Source organism: Theropithecus gelada, chromosome 2 (assembly GCF_003255815.1).
Source record: "Theropithecus gelada isolate Dixy chromosome 2, Tgel_1.0, whole genome shotgun sequence".
Taxonomy (NCBI): domain Eukaryota; kingdom Metazoa; phylum Chordata; class Mammalia; order Primates; family Cercopithecidae; genus Theropithecus; species Theropithecus gelada.
In genome coordinates this window covers 166,530,160-166,548,199 of record NC_037669.1, presented here as the reverse complement: position 1 = coordinate 166,548,199, position 18,040 = coordinate 166,530,160, and the positions used below count along the sequence as shown (strand labels likewise).

The following is an 18,040-nucleotide window of genomic DNA, read 5'->3' as shown; positions in this document are numbered from 1 at the left end:
CAGGCTGGAGCGGAATGGCACAATCATAGTTGACTGCAGCTAACTGCCTCAAACTCCTGGGCTCAAGTGACCCTCCTGCCTCAGTCTCCTGAGTAGCTAGCACTACAGGTGTGTGCAACAATGCTCAGCTAATTTTTCTTTTTCTTTTTTTTTTTTTGTAGCGATGGGGTCTTGATATGTTGCTCAGGCTGGTCTTGAACTCCAGGCCTCAAGCAATCCTCCTGTCTTGGCCTCCCAAAGTGCTGGGATTACAGACGTGAGCCCCTGCATCCAGCAGTAAGACAGTATATGTATATTTATATTTATATGTAGAGACAGAAATGAAAGGCCTCACGTATTTATTACTGAACCCAGCCAACCAGTGCCTTCATAGCACACACAGAGAGAAAAAATATATTCCCAATAAAACATGTCCAACTATCCAGATAGCGGTAACATTTTCAGCTTAACATGGTAAGGTGGTCTTGACTTTCACGCAACATAAATACGTGTGCCATCTCACGCGGAATTCCTTATAGGCCCAGCCTGGTTCTTCTCCAATGTCTCCTTTTGAAGTTCTACCTGATTTTATGACCAGTTTTCATCTCAATCCACTGGGGAGTGGGACGATTTTGCTTTTGTTTCTTGGTCAGGAAACGCTTAATCCTGAAAGTTTTGTGAGAAGACATGGTGAGAAGCAGAGTCAAGCACACACCACGATGGCAGAGAAAGGAAGAGAGAGTAAGTAAGACAGTGTATTTAACAAATGCTCCTTCTTTCAGAAATTCCCAAGTTTACTTCACACAACTTGTAATGTTACTGCTTCACAGTCCTTCTGAATCATAAAGTGAGTTCTGACTGAGGTTCCAGGTGATGTAGTAAACATTCCACACAGGGAGCTCTACCATCAAGTCAGGGGAACGCCCACCACCGCTCTCATCACTATCCCTACTACTTCTGCCACAGCCATCACGTTCACCTCTACCTCCACCATCACTACTCAAGTTGGAGAAATAGAGGGAAAGGGGATAAAGGGAGGGCAAAGGAAGGTAATTCCAAAGGAACATGAGCGCCAATAATGCTTTAAGGTAAACTTTCTTAAATTTTTTTTTTGATAATAAGTATAACCAATGAATAATTATATCTACAGTATTCTTTTCCTCCACATTCTTAGTTATCAGATGAAACCTTGGCTTCCTGTAAACTATGTACATTGAAGAGTGATATATCCCTCTACCTTGTACAAAAGAGGACTCGCGTTCCTCTCTCTGCTCTTATTCTGATGTCTTTATAGTTAATTAATTAATTTATATTTATTTATTTATTTATTTATTTATTTATTTATTTATTTATTTTGAGACAGAGTCTCTGTCTCCCAGGGTGTAGTGCAATGGCACCATCTCGGCTCACTGCAAACTCTGCCTCTCGGGTTCAAGTGATTCTTGCACCTCAGCCTCCCAGGTAGCTAGGATTACAGGCGCCTGCCGCCATGCCTGGGTAATTCTTGTATTTTTAGTAGAGACAGGATTTCACTATGATGGCCAGGCTGGTCTCGAATTCCTGACTTCAAGTGATAGGCCCGCCTCAGCCTCCCAAAGTGCTGGGATTATAGGCATGAGCCACCGTGCCCGGCCTATTTAATTTGTTATTGTGAATGAACGAACATATGAATGATGCAATACATTCTAAGAATGGCCCATGTGTGATAGAGCTGTATTATGGCTGTCCCCGGCATATGGAAAAATGAAGTTCTGATATAAGTAATTGACTTCAGATCAAAATACAGTGTTATTGTGCCTTATATATTGTCCCAATAGTCCATCAAGCCTCATAAAACTACATCCTTTACATGAATATTACCAAAAAATAGCAATTAAAATATTTTCTATATTTTGGCCAAAAGCACTCAAAGGCCTTGACAGACCCGGTTTCTTCCTCTACTTCTCTGCTTACCTGTCCATTTCTTTTGCTGGGTCCTCTTGCTCCTTCTGCCGGCTAAGTGATCATTCCCTTGGATACTGCCTTGGACCCCTTGCTAATAAGTCTCAGCTGTGAGTTTTCCTAGGTCATTTTCTTAGGTCTCATTACACCATTCCTAGCCAGATGAAGGGCTAGGTTCCCGGTTGGGCACAATAATGGGGCATTGTCCTTGGCTCCACCTGACCTGTTTCATTCCTTTATTAATGACCTGGATGAGCATATGGACAGAATTGCAATCTTTTCCTCTCATAGCTTCAAGGGCAGGGTACATCCTCATCCATCTGTGCATCTCAGCACCTTGCACAGTAGCTGGCCTATTGTAGTTATTTTTTATTTTTATTCTTATTTTTTTTTTGAGACAGAGTTTCGCTCTTGTTGCCCAGGCTGGAGTGCAATGGCGCCATCTTGGCTCACCATAACCTCCGCCCTCTGGGTTCAAGCAATTCTCCTGCCTCAGCCTCCCCAGTAGCTGTGATTACAGTCATGCACCACCATGCCCGGCTAATTTTGTATTTTTTTTAGTAGAGATGGGGTTTCTCCATGTCAGTCAGGCTAGTCCCAAACTCCCGACCTCGGGTGATCCGCCCGCCTCGGCCTCCCAAAGTGCTGGCATTACAGGCATGAGCCACCATGCCCGGCCTATTGTAGGTATTGAAGAAGTGATTGGATGCTGATCAAATTTGTTGAGACTGAAGTATTCATGGGTGAGTTGATACAATTTGGAGATTGGCATTACAATACTCCAGCAAAAATTGTGATAAAATTAAATAACATAGGCTGGGTGCAGTGGCTCATACCTGTAAACTAGCACTTTGGGAGGCTGAGGTAGGCAGATCACTTGAGGTCAGGAGTTCGAGACCAGCCTGGCCAACATAGTGAAACCCGTCTCTACTAAAAATACAAAAATCAGCTAAGCATGGTGGCAGGCGCCTGTAGTCCCAGCTACTCGGGAGGCTGAGGCAGAAGAATTGCTTGAACTCGGGAAGCAGATGTCAGTGAGCCGAGATAGCACCACTGCACTCCAGCCTGGGTGACAGAGCAAGACTCCACCTCAAATAAAATAAAATAACATAAAATAAGGTGGATGGGGATATAGATGAAACAGGAATAAAAAAATGTTGATGACAGTCGAAGCTAGTGATGAGTATATGGGGACTTATTATACTCCTATTTTTGTGTAATTTTTAGATTTTCCATTAAAAAAGGAAAAATAATCGTTGGTGAGGGAAAGCCATGAAAACTTCCCAAAATGCAAATAGTTCTAGAAGTATTTATAATGTGGACATTTGTAAATAAAATTTTACTACAGGGGTAAGTAGCTGTATCCAATACAGTCATACACTTCAGGGAATTAAATACAAATAAAGCGGCAAAACATTTCAAATTTATCAGAGTTTTGCTTGCTTCTTTAATTTTTATTTATATTGCCATGTGTAAACCACGTATGAAGGTTGCTAAAGCCCTTTTGCCTATCACATAGTGCACTATTTTGTTTATCATTTATCATAGAAGGTTTTCCTTTCTAGAAGTGATTTTTGAATAATTTACGGGATTCAAATTTTACTGGCTAGCATCTTAAAGATATTTACCTGTTTTCCATGGCCATTACATTATTTTCCATTCATTTTAAATTTACATGTATATTTCTTCTAATTGTTTTATTTAATATAGCTCACATTTTATTTTTAGTTTAATATACTTTTTGTATTTTTTTGAGACAGGGTCTCAGTCTGTCACCCAGGCTAGAGTATTGTGGCACTATCATAGCTCACTGAAACCTCAAAATCCTGGGCTTATGCAATTCTCCCTGCTCAGTCTCCAAGTAGCTGGGACTACAGGTGTGCACCACCATGCCCAGTTAATTTTTAAGTTTTTTGTAGAGAAGGGGTTTCACTATGTTGCCCAGGCTGGTCCCCAACTCCTGACCTCAAGCAATTCTCTTACTTCAGCCTCCCAAAGTGTTGAGACTACAGGCGTGAGCCACTGCACCTGACCAAGTTCATTTTCTCTTAAATCGTGTAACATAGCTGGTAACTAAGTGATGATATAAACAACTTACCACAACATGTTAGTAAATATGCATTACACAGTTCTCAAATACAGGTCGTTAAAACAATCCTCTCCCATTGATCTCCTGATTTTTTCTTAATTAATTTTACGTAGAACACATTTCTCTCTAAGCATTGTAATTTCATGCCTTTATGTAATGTATTTTTATTTGGCATAGTTCTCAGTGTCCTTTTCACTTAGGGCAGAATGAGCAGGCTTTTTTTTTTTTTTTTTTTTTTTTTAGCGTCCCCTAGGTACCAACTATTTCACCATTTACCTCATTTGAGGCTAAAAGCAGATGCTCAGAGAAATTAAAAGACTTGATTGAGGTTATACAGTTAGTAAATGAACATTTGTTGTTGTTGTTGTTGAAGAGACCGCGTCTCCCTCTGTAACCCAAGTGGAATGCAGTGACGCCATCACAGCTCACTGCAGCCTCAACCTCCAGGGCTCCAGCATCCTCCAGTGTCAGCATCCTGAGTAGCTGAGATTACAGGTGTGAGCTACAGCGCCCGCCCAGGGACAATTTTTGTGTTTGCTATAAGACGGAGTTTCGCTTTTGTTGCCTGGGCTGGAGTGCAATGGTGTGATCTCAGCTCCCTGCAACCTCCACCTCCCGGGTTCACGCGATTCTCCTGCCTCAGCCTCCTGAGTAGCTCGGATTACAGCCACACGCCGGGGTAATTTTGTATTTTTAGTAGAGACGGATTTCACCATGTTGGTCAGGCTGGTCTCGAACTCCCGACCTCGTGATCGGCCCTCCTCGGCCTCCCAAAGTGCTGGGATTATAGGCGTGAGCCACCGCGACCAACTTGTTTTTGTTGTTTTTATTCAAAGTCTGAGGCCGTAGGAGAAAGATGGCGGTGGAGTCGCGCATTAGCCAGGAGGAAATTAAGAAGGAGCTTCAGGAGCTGATCACTACAAGACAGGCCCGCGGCCGCCAGTGACAGCCGCCGCCACCGAATGGTCGAGTTCTCCCGGGGGAACGTACCATCCAGCGAGCTGGCGATCTACACTTGGATAGATGCAACCTTGAAAGAACTGAGCTTAGTATAATAAGTCTATCCAGAGGCTAGAAAGCGGGGCACACATTTCAATTTTGCAGTCATTTTTACAGATATTAAAAGATCTGGCTATCGTGTGAAGGAGATTGGCCAGCACCACGTCTGGCAGAAAGGGGACTGGTGACTCCATGACCCCTGCAGTCACAGAAGTTACAACTAGGAGATTATTTGGACATAACGATTACCCCCACTCCTTCAGCGTTCATGAGTCGTATTATATTCTATTTACTATTTCTTTTATTCAGGTTTTTTTGTTTTGTTTTGTTTTGATTTTTTGAGATGGAGTTTCGCTCTTGTTGCCCAGGCTGGAGTGCAATGGCATGATATCAGCTCACCACCACCTCCGCCTCCCAGGTTCAAGCGATTCTCCTGCCTCAGCCTCCCAAGTAGCTGGAATTACAGGCAGGTGCTACCACGCCCGGCTAATTTTGTATTTTTAGTAGAGACAGAGTTTCTCCATGTTGGCCAGGCTGGTCTCGAACTCCTGACCTCAGGTGATCCGACAGCCTCGGCCTCCCTAAGTGCTGGGATTACAGGTGTGACCCACTGCCCCCGGCTTCTACTTACTATTTCTTGAATGTATTTTTCAGTCAGTTATGTAAAGTAAACTTACATGCTTTTTCCTCCCCTGAAAAAAAAAAAATTCCTAAGTCTACATTTTTCACAACAGAGTCAGTCCTCCATATCTGAAGGTTCTGCATCTGTGAATTCAACCAACTTTGGGTAGAAAATATTCCCAAAATACCTCCTAAAATAATAATACTAATAAACCAATACAACAACAAAATAATACAAATAAAAATACAGTATAAGAACTATTTACATAGCATTTACGTTGCATTATGCATATTCTATCAAGAGATGATTTAACGTATACAAGAGGGCCCGGGTGCGGTGGCTTACGCCTGTAATCCTAGCACTTTGGGAGGCAGAGCTGGGCGGATCACTTGAGTCAGGAGTTCAAGACCAGCCTGGGCCAACATGGTGAAACCTCATCTCTATTAAAAATACTATATATATATATCTCTGTGTGTGTGTGTGTGTGTATATATACGTATTAGGTGAGCATCTGTAATCCCAGCTACTTGGGAGGCTGAGGTGAGAGAATTGCTTGAACCCAGGAGGCAGAGGTTGCAGTGAGCCCAGATTGCACCACTGCACTCCAGCCTGGGCGACAGAGCAAGACTCCGTCTCAAATAAGTAAATAAACAAGTATACAGGAGGGCCGACGCAGTAGCTCACACCAGTAATCCTAGTGCTTTGAGAGGCTAAGGCGGGGCGGGTGGATCACATGAGGCCAGCAGTTCGAGACCATACCAGCTTGGCCAACATGGCGAAAACCCATCTCTACTAAAAATACAAAAATTAACCGGGCATCGTGGTGCATGCCTGTAGTTACAGCGACTATGGAGGCAGAGGTGGGAGGATGGCTTGAGCCCAGGAGTTCTAGGCCACTGCACTCCTGAGTGAGGCAACATACAAGGAAGATACAAATACTACGCCATTTTTATCAGGAACCTAAACTTCCTTAGATTTTTGTATCCATGCGTGGAGAGGGTGGTCTTGGAACCAATCCCCCACAGATACCTAGGGACAATGTATATTGTTCTGTTCTTCCATATTCAAACTTCCTGTCCATGACCTAGTATTTACTGAAAATATCAGATTTTAGGATGGCATGTAAAATGGGACCCTACTGGCCTTCAGAAAATATGTCTGTTTGTTTGTTTTTGTTTTTGTTTTTGAAACAGTGTCTCACTCTGTCGCCCAGGCTGGAGGGCAGTGGCATGATCTTGGCTCACTGCAACCTCCACTTTCTGAGTTTAAGTGATTCTCCTGTCTCAGCCTCCCGAGTAGCTGAGATTACAGGCGTGCCATCACGCCCATCTAATTTTTGGGGTACTGTTAGTAGAGACAGGGTTTCACCCTGTTGGCCGGGCCAGTCCCAAACTCCTGACCTCAAGTGATCCACCTGCCTCTGCCTCCCAAAGTGCTGGGATTATGCGTGAGCCACTGCGCAGGGCCAGACAAGATCTTATATACAAATTTACATTTAGAAAGATAGATAACTCAATTACTACTGGGGCTGGGGTTTGTTGCCCAGGCTGGAGTACAATGGCGTGATTGCAGCTCACCGCAACCTCCACCTCCCAGGTTCAAGCGGAGTGTGGGAAGACAAAAACATTCTTTTATTTTCTACTTTGTATCCTTCTGCATTGAACTTAAGAACCTGATGATATATACCTTTTATAACAAAATATATTTCATTATTATTATTATCATATTGTCATTATAATTAAATGGGTCAATTTCTTATCTAACTACCAACTATCTATAGAATATCAATAGATATTCAATTGTTGAATATCTATTATGTATCTGAGATGTTTTAAGTACTTAGAGGCTCCAAGTATTCTTAGTGTCACAGGCTCCATCCCCCATTACTGTAACACATTAAAATGTACCCATCTCAAATACAATTTATATACGAATTGAGTTGAAGTAGACTAGTTTTTGTAATGTCACATTTCATAAATATTTATGGCTGGGCACAGTGGCTAATGCCTGTAATCCCAGCACTTTGGGAGGCTGAGGCAGGTGGGTCACCTGAGGTTGGGAGTTCAAGACGAGCCTGACCAATGTGGAGAAACCCTGTCTCTACTAAAAATACAAAATTAGCAAGGTGTGGTGGTGAATGCCTGTAATCCCAGCTACTTGGGAGGCTGAGGCAGGAGAATTGCTTGAACCCGGGAGGCGGAGGTTGCAGTGAGCCGAGATTGCACCATTGTACTCCAGCCTGGGCAGCAAGAGTGAAACTCCGTCTCTCTCTCTCTCTCTCTCTCTCTCTCTGACTGTCCCTCTCTCTCTCTCTCTCTATATATATATATATATATATATATATATAAAGTTACTTTATTTATTTATTTTTGAGACAGGGTCTCGATCTGTAGCCCAGGCTGGAGTGTGGTGGTACAATCATGGCTCACTGCAGCTTCCACCTCCCAGGCTCAAGCGATCCTCCCACTTCAGCCTCCTGAGTAGCTCGGACTACAGGCATGCATACCATCGCACCTGGCTTTTTTTTTTTTAATTGTTAATAGAGACAAGGCCTCACTATGTTGCACAGGCTGGTCTGAAACTCCTGACCTCAAGTGATTTCCCTACCTTGACCTCCCAAAGTGCTGGGATTACAGGTATAAACCACTGCACCCAGCCAACTTTGATTTTTATCAACTTTTAAAATATTTTGTAACCAAAGCATTTTTTTTTTTTCTGGTCTCTAACTTTTCATAGACCCTTGGAAATATCTCATGCCCTAGAAATTGTGCATGAAATGGATAAAAATGGCCCCAGGTGCTGAGTACAGTGCTAGATGTTTCTGATAGGAAGGGGTATAAAATGATGCCTGCTCTCCAGAAATGTATCATCCAGCTCTACATCTTTTCTTTCCTATCCTCAGCCCATACCTCTTCGTTGTAGTTTTTAAAAAAATTCTGTCCTTACTGTCAGTTCTTTTCCTTATTCTGCTTGGTTTTGGCATAATCCATTCATTTTCTTGTGAACCCTCTAATTAGAACAAAAGTGTTTTAAGGCAGACAAAATGCAGCACAAAAGTAATTACAATCATGCATCACTTAACGATGGGGATACTTTCTGAGAAGTGTATCGATGGCAATTTCATGGCTGTGTGAACGTCACAGAGTGCACTTACACAAACCTAGATGGTGCAGCCCACTAATACCTAGGCTATATGGTATAGCCTATCGCTCCTAGGCTACAAACCTGTACAGCTGTGTTACTGTAGTGAATACCGTAGGCAACTGTAACACATGGAAAGTATTGTGTACCTAAACACAGAAGAGGTACAATAAAGTATTGTACAAAGAGTAAAAAATGCAACATTTTAAAATAGGGCACTTACCATGAATAAAGCTTGCAGGACTGCAAGTCCCTCTGGGTGTCAATGAGTGAGTGGTGAGTGTGAAGGTCTAGCACATTATTGCACGCTACTGCAGACCTTATAAACCTTGTACACTTAGCTTACACTAAACTTAGAAACAATATTTTTTCTTCAATAATAAATTAACCTTAGCTTACAGTAACTTTTTACTTTGTAAACGTTTTAATTTTTAGAACTTTTTGATTCTTTTGTAACATTTGGCTTAAAAGGCAAACACATTGTACAGCTATACAAAAACTACTTGCTTTATTTCCTTATTCTAAGAGCTTTTTTCTGTTTTTAATTTTTTAATTAACATTTTAAATTATTTATTTATTTATCTTTTGAGATGGAGTCTCACTCTGTCACCCAGGCTGGAGTGCAGTGGCACGATCTCTGCTCACTGCAGCCTCTGCCTCCTGCCTCCTGGGTTCAAGCAATTCTCCTGCCTCAGCCTCCCAAGTAGCTGAGATTACAGGCATGAGCCACCACGCTCAGCTAATTTTCTGTATTTTTAGTAGAAACGGGGTTTTGCCATGTTGGCCAGGCTGGTCTCGAACTCCTGACCTCATGTGATCCACCCGCCTCGACCTCCCAAAGTGTTGGGATTACAGGTGTGAGCCATAGTAACCAGCTAAATTTTATTTTTATTAAAAAATTTAACTAAAATTGTTGTTAAATTTTGTTTAAAACGTTTTAACCTTTTTCCAAAAAAAAAAAAAAAAAAAAAAAAAAAAACCTACAATACACACCTTGGCCTACACAGAGTTGGGATTATCACTGTCTTTCCCCTCCACATCTTGTCCCACTGGAAGGTCTTCAGGAGCAACAACACACGGGGTTGTCATCTATGTTAGCAACACCTTCTGGAATACCTCCTGGAGGGCCTGAGGTTGTTTTACAGTTAATTTTTTTCTAATATAAGGAGTTCACTCTAAAATAACGATAAAAAAGTATACTATCATAAACACATAAGCCAGTCACATAGTCATTTATCATTATCAGGTATTATGTTCTGTACATATCTTGTATTTGCTATACTTTTTTTTCTTCTTTTTGAGATGGAGTCTTGCTCTGTCACCCAGGCTGGAGTGCAGTGGCACCATCTCGGCTCACTGTAACCTCTGCCTCCCAGGTTCAAGTGATTCTCCTGCCTCAGCCTCCCAAGTAGCTGGGATTACAGGCACTCACCACCATGCCCAGCTAATTTTTTGTATTTTTAGTAGAGATGGGGTTTCACCATGTTGGTGAGGCTGGTCTTGAACTCCTGACCCCGTGATCCGTCCGCCTTGGCCTCCCAAAGTGCTGGGATTACAGGTGTGAGCCACCAGGACGGCCTAATTTTTGTATTTTTAGTAGAGACGGGGTTTCACCATGTTGGCCAGGCTGGTCTTGAACTCCTGACTGCAAGTGATCCGCCCACTTCGGCCTCCTAAAGTGTTGGAATTACAGGCGTGAGCCACCATGCCTGGCCTTGTATTTGCTATACTTTTATTTGACTGGCAGCATATTAGGTTTGTTGATACCAGCATCAACACAAAAACATAAGTGACATGTAGCACTTTATGTCATTGAGACAACAATAATGTCACTAGGCAATAGGAATTTTTTGGCTCCATTATAATCTTGTGGTACCACCATTGCATATGGTCCATCATTGCCTGAAACATCATTATGCAATACATGACTGTTTGTCCATATTAGAAATCAGAATCGCAGGTCTCAAATATATACTTTCACATGCCTAAGGTAAAATATTGTGCTGATTTCTCTGAGCATTTGCTTAGATGTCTGGCTGACTCTTTGGAATTTTTGCCTAATTTATTTCAGGCAGACACAGGTCAATCACCAATTAATTGAGTACTTACATGTTTTATGAGGAATATGACTCAGAATATTTAATCCTAGGCTTATATAAGATTGTGAGGAGCCAAATCAAATTGTAATGATAAGAGCCTGCTTGAAGAGATTTTCACTGCATCATCCTGGCATGTAAATATCTTTCGTCCTGTTTGCAGGGTGTTTTGGAAATCAAGAGAATGGAACATGAAAACATCAACATTTGATTCATATGTGGATATTTCACTTTTACCCAAAAGAAAACGTTTTAGAAAGAAAAAGCCAAGACCAGTGAGACACACCAAACGCCATGAAGAGGAGCAGGTCTATGAGCAAGCGACCACATTACCCTGTTCCATATGCAAGCACGAAATTGACTTAACTGGTATTTTTCTCCATAAGAAGCAACATGTAGCTCTGGCCACGCTGGGTTTCCAGTGGATGGGTGGAAAGAAACCACAGCCCTCAGTGATTGCTGTTCAGAGACAGTTCATGATTTCTAAACTATTGTCATCTTTTATGTTCACTGAAAAAACCCTACAGAGCATTAATAATGCTTTTGAGCTGCTTTGGAAAAAAAAAATACCAGCATACTATAAGATTTTTGATAACATTGACAGGAGTGTCATATATTCTCAAAAAATACGTCATCTATTAATTAAAGGAGTGGGCATTTGTGAAGACAGGAATTCTACATGGAAAGCTGACATGAATGATAAATTCACTGTAGTGAGTAATTTTGGTAATAAACCTAATGTGTGTTTTTTCGGTTTGTTCGATGGACATCATGGTGCCTCAGCGGCAGAGTTGACATCCATGGAACTCCCAGTTTTACTCCTCCATCAGCTTTCCAAATTTGATCCTTCTTACCAAATGACAACTGATGAGCAACAAATAATCAATTCCTTTTACACTGTGTTTAGAGAAGAATACACAGCAATAGAAGATCTCTTTTCTGCCATAAACAAAACAGAAGCAGTGAGGCGTGAGTATGAGGACATACACAAAGCCTTTGCAAAAGCATTTTGGAGAATGGATAGGCTTTTACGTCTTGGAAGAAAAGAAGTGTCTAGGGTTCAATGGAGTGGCTGCTCTGCAGTTACTTGTATATTGGAAGGCAAACCTAAAAGTCCTTATGCTCATAAGAATTGGAAAAGAAAAACCAACCATGATGGATTGGCAGAGAGCTCCACTTCCCAGGAGATGCCACAAATATTTCCTGGAATATTACATGTTGCAAACACTGGTATGTACATTGAATAGCACCAAATAACACCTTTATGTTTTGGGTTCCTTGCAGCAAAACCCCTCATGCTTCCAGAATTTTTTTATGATTTATTATTTAGCGACTTACTAGTGCCTAGAAATTGCACTGATAATATAAGAAGCAACAAATAACCACAATTTAAGTGCAGATTGCAGGCACAAAAATATTGTAATTATTTTCCAAACAGGCACAGATATGATATAATGTGACAAATATGTTACATTTTCCCAAAGGGGTAGCAATAGAGTTGCTGATAAAGATGAAAAGCAAAGATACTACATATGTTTAAACCTGAACAAAATTAAAAACATTTTGTACACTTCCTCTTTTCAGAAAAATGGAAAGTTGTTTGCTCATTGTTAGTGTAGTTGTTTAAATTGGTCAGTTACTCTGATAAGTGTATTTGCTATAGGTCATTCTCATGCTCACTGGCCAAGTAGCATCTATTTCATCTCAGAGAGAATAATAGTTCATGCCTCAGTTTTATGAGCATGTATTCTCTTCTTAAAGAAGTTACCTGTGTTGTTTAAAAATTATTTCAGGAAGTTAAGGAATTTGCCAAAATGGAAAGCTCAGAGGTAAAACTTTTTAGCAGAATTGACATGAGTTTCACACTGAGTTCTATGAGATACTTAACTACAGTTCTACTACCCTTTTCATAGATAGAATTATAATTAATGATAGTGTCCGCTTACTGAATATTGAATACAGAGTAATTTCCTCTTCTAGTCTTACAATAACTTTGACATCTAGTGATATCTAAGTATTGTTAACCCAACGTTTCAGATGAGAAATTAAAGCTAAAAAATGTGAGATAATTTGTTCAAGGTCTCAGAAGTAACAGGAATTGGAATTGGAAATCAGTCCTGCCATATGATATTACCTCTTAAGGGGATTGTTTCCAAAGCCTGAGGAGGCTGGGCCTCAGCGAGTGGGACTTTGTGGCAGAGACAGTGTTGCAAGGCCAGATAATCACAAAGAATACTACAACGAATGTCAAGGCCCCAGAAAGTCAGCCTGTTTCTGATCTAGCCTGGTTCTGAGCCTGAAATGTCAAGGACTCCAGACTAAACAACACCAAGAAAGCTAAGTGCATGTCCACTGCCTCAGAGTCTTTGTCATTTCTCAGGCTCTATGCTGAGGTTCCAAATAGTTCATAGACATAATCATTACAGATTTAAGGCCAATCTGTGAACTGACCCATATTCTTGGAATTGGGACCCCTATAGAAGTTATCATTAATTATAAGAGTCTTTGTAAAATTAATGTGACAAATTATGACATATTCAATAAGTGGATACTGTCATTAAATGTCTAGACACGGCCGGGGGTGGTGGCTCACACCTGTAATGCCAGCACTTTGGAAGGCCGAGGTGGGTAGATCACCCCAGGTCAGGAGTTTGAGACCAGCCTGGCCAACATGGTGAAACCCCATCTCTACTAAAAATACAAAAATAAAAAATAAAAATAAATAGCTGGACGTGGCAGGCACCTGTAACCCCAGCTACTCGGGAGGCTAAGGCAGGAGAATCGCTTGAGCCTGGGAGGCAGAGGCTGCAGTGAGCTGAGATCACACCACTGCACTCCAGACTGGGCAATGAAGTGAGACTCTGTCTCCAGAAAAAAAAATAAATGGCCAGGCGCAGTGGCTGACTCCTATAACCAGCACTTTGAGAGGCCAAGGCGGGCGGATCATGAGGTCAGGAGATCAAGACCATCCTGGCCAACATGGTGAAACCCTGTCTCTACTAAAAATACAAAAATTAGCTGGGCGTGGTGGCGCATGCCTGTAATCCCAGCTACATCGGGAGACTGTGGCAGGAGAATGGCTTGAATCCAGGAGGCGGAGGTGGCAGTGAGCCGAGATGGCACCACTGCTCTCCAGCCTGGTAACAGAGCAGGAGTCAGGACTCCATCTCAAAAAAAAAAAAAAAAAAAAATCTAGATACACTGCTGATTGATTGGTTCTAATCTCCAGGTCCAACAATGGGATTTAATTTCCAGGCCTATACAATGGTGTTAAACTGTTTGCATGTAGGCATGTTGCATTTTAATAGAAAGACACATGGGTAAAAACAATTCAAATTGTAAAAGAGAGAACCTGAGGTCATGATTTAGCTACAAAAGTACTCCTGTAAGAAAGAACTTTAAATGACTTCCAGCCATAAAAAAATTTTTTTACACAAAATTTTCAAGAATTATTTTGTATTTTATAGAACAGGATTAATTATAGTGAGGGAATTAGGTTTCCTTTTATAAAATTCATAAAATATCAATGTCATAACTCTAGAATTAAAAAAAATTCTTAACTTATAATGAAGTATGAGTTCAATGATGAAGCCACTGAATAAATGTTGAATTTGTGCATGTGGAAAAAGGTACTGCCAGACTCACATTCTTTTAAAAAATGTTTATCTATTTTATTGATACATAATAATTATAAATATTTATGGGGTACATGTGGTATTTTGATATATGCATATAATATGTAATGACCAAATCAGGGTATTTAAAATATTCATCACCTGAAATGTGTATTATTTCTTTGTGTTGGGAACACTTCAACTCTTCTAGCTATTTTAAGATATACAGTTCCCTGTCTCTGACTGAATGTCTGTACCTTTTTTATTTTTTGAGATGGAGTCTCACTCTGTTACCTAGGCTGGAGTGCAGTGGCACCATCTTGGCTCACTGCAACCTCCGCCTCCCGGGTTCAAGCCATTCTCCTGCCTCAGCCTTCTGAGTAGCTGGGATTACAGGTGCACGCCACCACACCTGGCTAATTTTTGTATTTTTAGAAAAGACAGGGTTTCACCATGTTGGCCAGGCTGATCCCGAACTCCTGACCTGAGGTGACCCACCCTCCTCTGCCTCCCAAAGTGCTAGGATTATAGATGTGAGCCACCACGCCCAGCCTAATTTTTGTATTTTTAGTAGAGACAGGGTTTCAACATGTTGGTCAGGCTGGTCTCGAACGCCTGACCTTGTGAACCACCCACCACAGCCTCCCAAAAGTGCTGGGATTACAGGAGTGAGTCACTGCGTCCGGCCTGTTTGTACTTATTAACCAACTTAACTTTATCTCCTCCTGCCCCATCCCCAACCTTTCCCAATCTTTGGTAACCATCATTCTGCTTTACCTCATTGAGATCAACAATTTTTAGGATCCACATATGAAAGAGAACAAGTAATTTTTGTCTTTCTGAGTCTGGCTTATTTCACTTAACATTATGTCCTCAGTTCCATCCATGTTGCTACAAATGACAGAATTTCCTTCTTTTTCATGGCTTAATAGTATTCCATTGTGTACATATACTACATTTTCTTTATCCATTCATCTACTGATGGACATTGTTGACCTTGCATCTTTACTATTGTGAATAGTGCTGCATAAAATGTGGGGGTACAGGTATCTCCTTGATATCCATTGGCTACATACTCAGTAGTGGGATCTGCTCCCCATGACTCAAATATCTGTTAGACCCCATCTCCAACATTGTTGATAAAATTTCAAGATGATGTTTGGGGGGAACAAAAATACATACCATAGCAGGGCCTTTATTATGTTGAGATATGTTTCTTCTATGCCTAATTTGTTGAGAATTTTTATCATGAAGAGAAGCGAATTTTATCAAAAAAGTTTGGGGGGCATTGATTGAGATAATCATATGGTATTTCTCCTTCATTCTTGTGTCATATTTATTTTATTTTTAATGCTGACTGTATTACAAGTCATCACGGTGGGCTATTTATCATACTCAGTAGTGGGATCTGTCCCCATGACTCAGACATGTATCAGAACCCATCTCCAACATTGTTGATAAAATTTCAACATGATGTTTGGAGGGAACAAAAATACATACCATAGCAGGGCCTTTCATATGTTAAGATGTGTTTCTTCTATGCCTAATTTGTTGAGAAGTTTTATCATGAAGAGATGTTAAATTTTATCCAAAAAATTTTTGGCCATCTATTGAGATAATCATATGGTATTTCTCCTTCATTCTGTTGGTAATGTGTCATATTTATCTTATTTTTAATGCTGACTGTATTACAAGTCATCACAGTGGGCTATGGGGAAAAGTTTTCAATTAGCAGTAATTACACCGTGGCTAAACCTCACTGGCTATGATACTGCCTCTGCACGAAGCTTCACATTTATTGATTTCTGTGTGAACCATCCTTGCATCCCTGGAATAAATCCCACTTGATCATGGTGCTTTAAAAAATATATGTGTTTTTTGATTCAGCTTGCTAGTATTTTGTTGAGGATTTTCACATCTACATTCATCAGGGATATTGGCCTATAGTTTTCTTCTTTGTTGTTGTGTCTTATCTGATTTTGGTATTCAGGTAATGCTGGGCTTGTGGAATGAGTTAAAAAGATTTCCTTCCTCTTCAATTTTCTGAAATAGTTTGAGAAGAATTGGTGTTAATTCTTTTTTATGAGTTTGGTAGAATTCGGCAGTGAAGCCATCTGGTCCTGGGCTTTTCATTTGGGGGACTTTTTATTACTGACTCAATCCTGCTACTTGTTATTGGTCTGTTCAGGTTTTCTATTTCCTCCTGGTTCAGTCTTGGTAGGGTTGTATGTGTCCAGGTGTTTATGTTTATCCATTTCCTCTAGGTTTTCTAATTTGTTAGGGTATCATTGTTTGTAACAGTCCCTAGTGATCTTTTGTTTTTCAGTGGCATCTGTTGTAATGTCTCCTTTTTCATTTCTGGTTTTTTTTTTTTTTTTTTTTTTGGGGATTTTCTCTCTTTTTTCTTGTTTAGGCTAGCTAATGGTTTATTGACTTTTAAAATCTTTTCATAAAAATGACCTTTTGTTTAACTGATCCTATGTGTATTTTTTAGTGTCTATCTTGGTTAATTCTGCTCTGATCTTTATTTTTTTCCCTTCTATTGAGTTTGGTTTGTCCTGGCTTTCTAGTTTCTTGCGGTGCATTGTTATGTTGTTTATTTGGAGTTTATTACTATAAATTTCCCTATTAGTATCACTTTTGCTGCATCCCATAGGTTTTGGTATGCTATGTTTTGATTTTCATTTGTTTCAAGAAGTTTTTGGCCGGGCGCGGTGGCTCAAGCCTGTAATCCCAGCACTTTGGGAGGCCGAGACGGGCGGATCACGAGGTCACAAGATCGAGACCATCCTGGCTAACACGGTGAAACCCCGTCTCTACTAAAAAATACAAAAAACTAGCCGGGCGAGGTGGCGGGCGCCTGTAGTCCCAGCTACTCGGGAGGCTGAGGCAGGAGAATGGCGTGAACCCGGGAGGCGGAGCTTGCAGTGAGCTGAGATCCGGCCACTGCACTCCAGCCTGGGTGACAGAGCGAGACTCCGTTTTGATTTCCTTTTTAATTTCTTTATTGACCCTATGATTGTTGAGGAGCATGTTGTTTAATTTCCATGTGTTTGTACAATTCCCAATGTTCCTCTCGCTATTACAGTTCTATTCCATTGTGGTATGAAAAGATACTACTTGCCAGATGCCTGAAGTCAAGGTGTTCACAGGGCCATGCCTCTTCTAGGGTAGAATCCTTCCTTGGGTCTTTCAGCTTATGGTAGCTCCAGGCATTCCCTCACCCACAGCTGCGTAATTCCAGTCCCTGCCTTGATTTTCACATGGCATTTTACTGTTCTGCCTGTGTGTCTCTACTCTGCGTATCTCTTATAAAGACATTTCTCATTGGAATTCGGGCCCACCTGGATAATACAGAATGCTGTCGTTTGAGATCCTTAACTACAACTGCAGAAACTATTTTTTTTTTCCCAATAAGAACACATTGACAGGTTGTGGGTGTTAGGAGTAAATGTGTGTTTTTGGATATATGGTCTTGAGCTTTGTTTTGGGATGAAATTACTTGGAAATAGTTTGATCCTTTTAGATCCTGTTTTTTAAATTTATCAGGCAAGTCCAG

General features: G+C 40.9%; 1 protein-coding gene, 1 non-coding gene and 2 pseudogenes across 3 annotated transcripts in view; 2 read left to right on the top strand and 2 right to left on the bottom strand.

The window, feature by feature from the left end:
• Positions 1-512: 512 nt before the first annotated feature.
• Positions 513-668, bottom strand: LOC112619706 (annotated as a pseudogene).
• Positions 669-799: 131 nt separating this feature from the next.
• PP2D1 (protein phosphatase 2C like domain containing 1) overlaps positions 800-18,040 on the top strand; it is a 31,256-nt gene continuing 14,015 nt past the window's right edge. For both annotated transcript variants that reach the window (XR_003118171.1, XM_025376913.1), the window contains exons 1-2: positions 800-1,067; positions 11,031-12,097. Coding sequence is in view for 1 of the 2 variants with exons in the window: in XM_025376913.1 (XP_025232698.1) it covers positions 1,045-1,067; positions 11,031-12,097 (1,090 nt within the window). In the remaining variant the exon portion in view is untranslated. The remainder of the gene's footprint in view (positions 1,068-11,030; positions 12,098-18,040) is intronic.
• LOC112618377 lies at positions 4,857-10,868 on the top strand (annotated as a pseudogene).
• Positions 16,131-16,270, bottom strand: LOC112619794. The gene has a single exon (XR_003118299.1). It is a non-coding gene; the product is annotated as a U4 spliceosomal RNA (small nuclear RNA).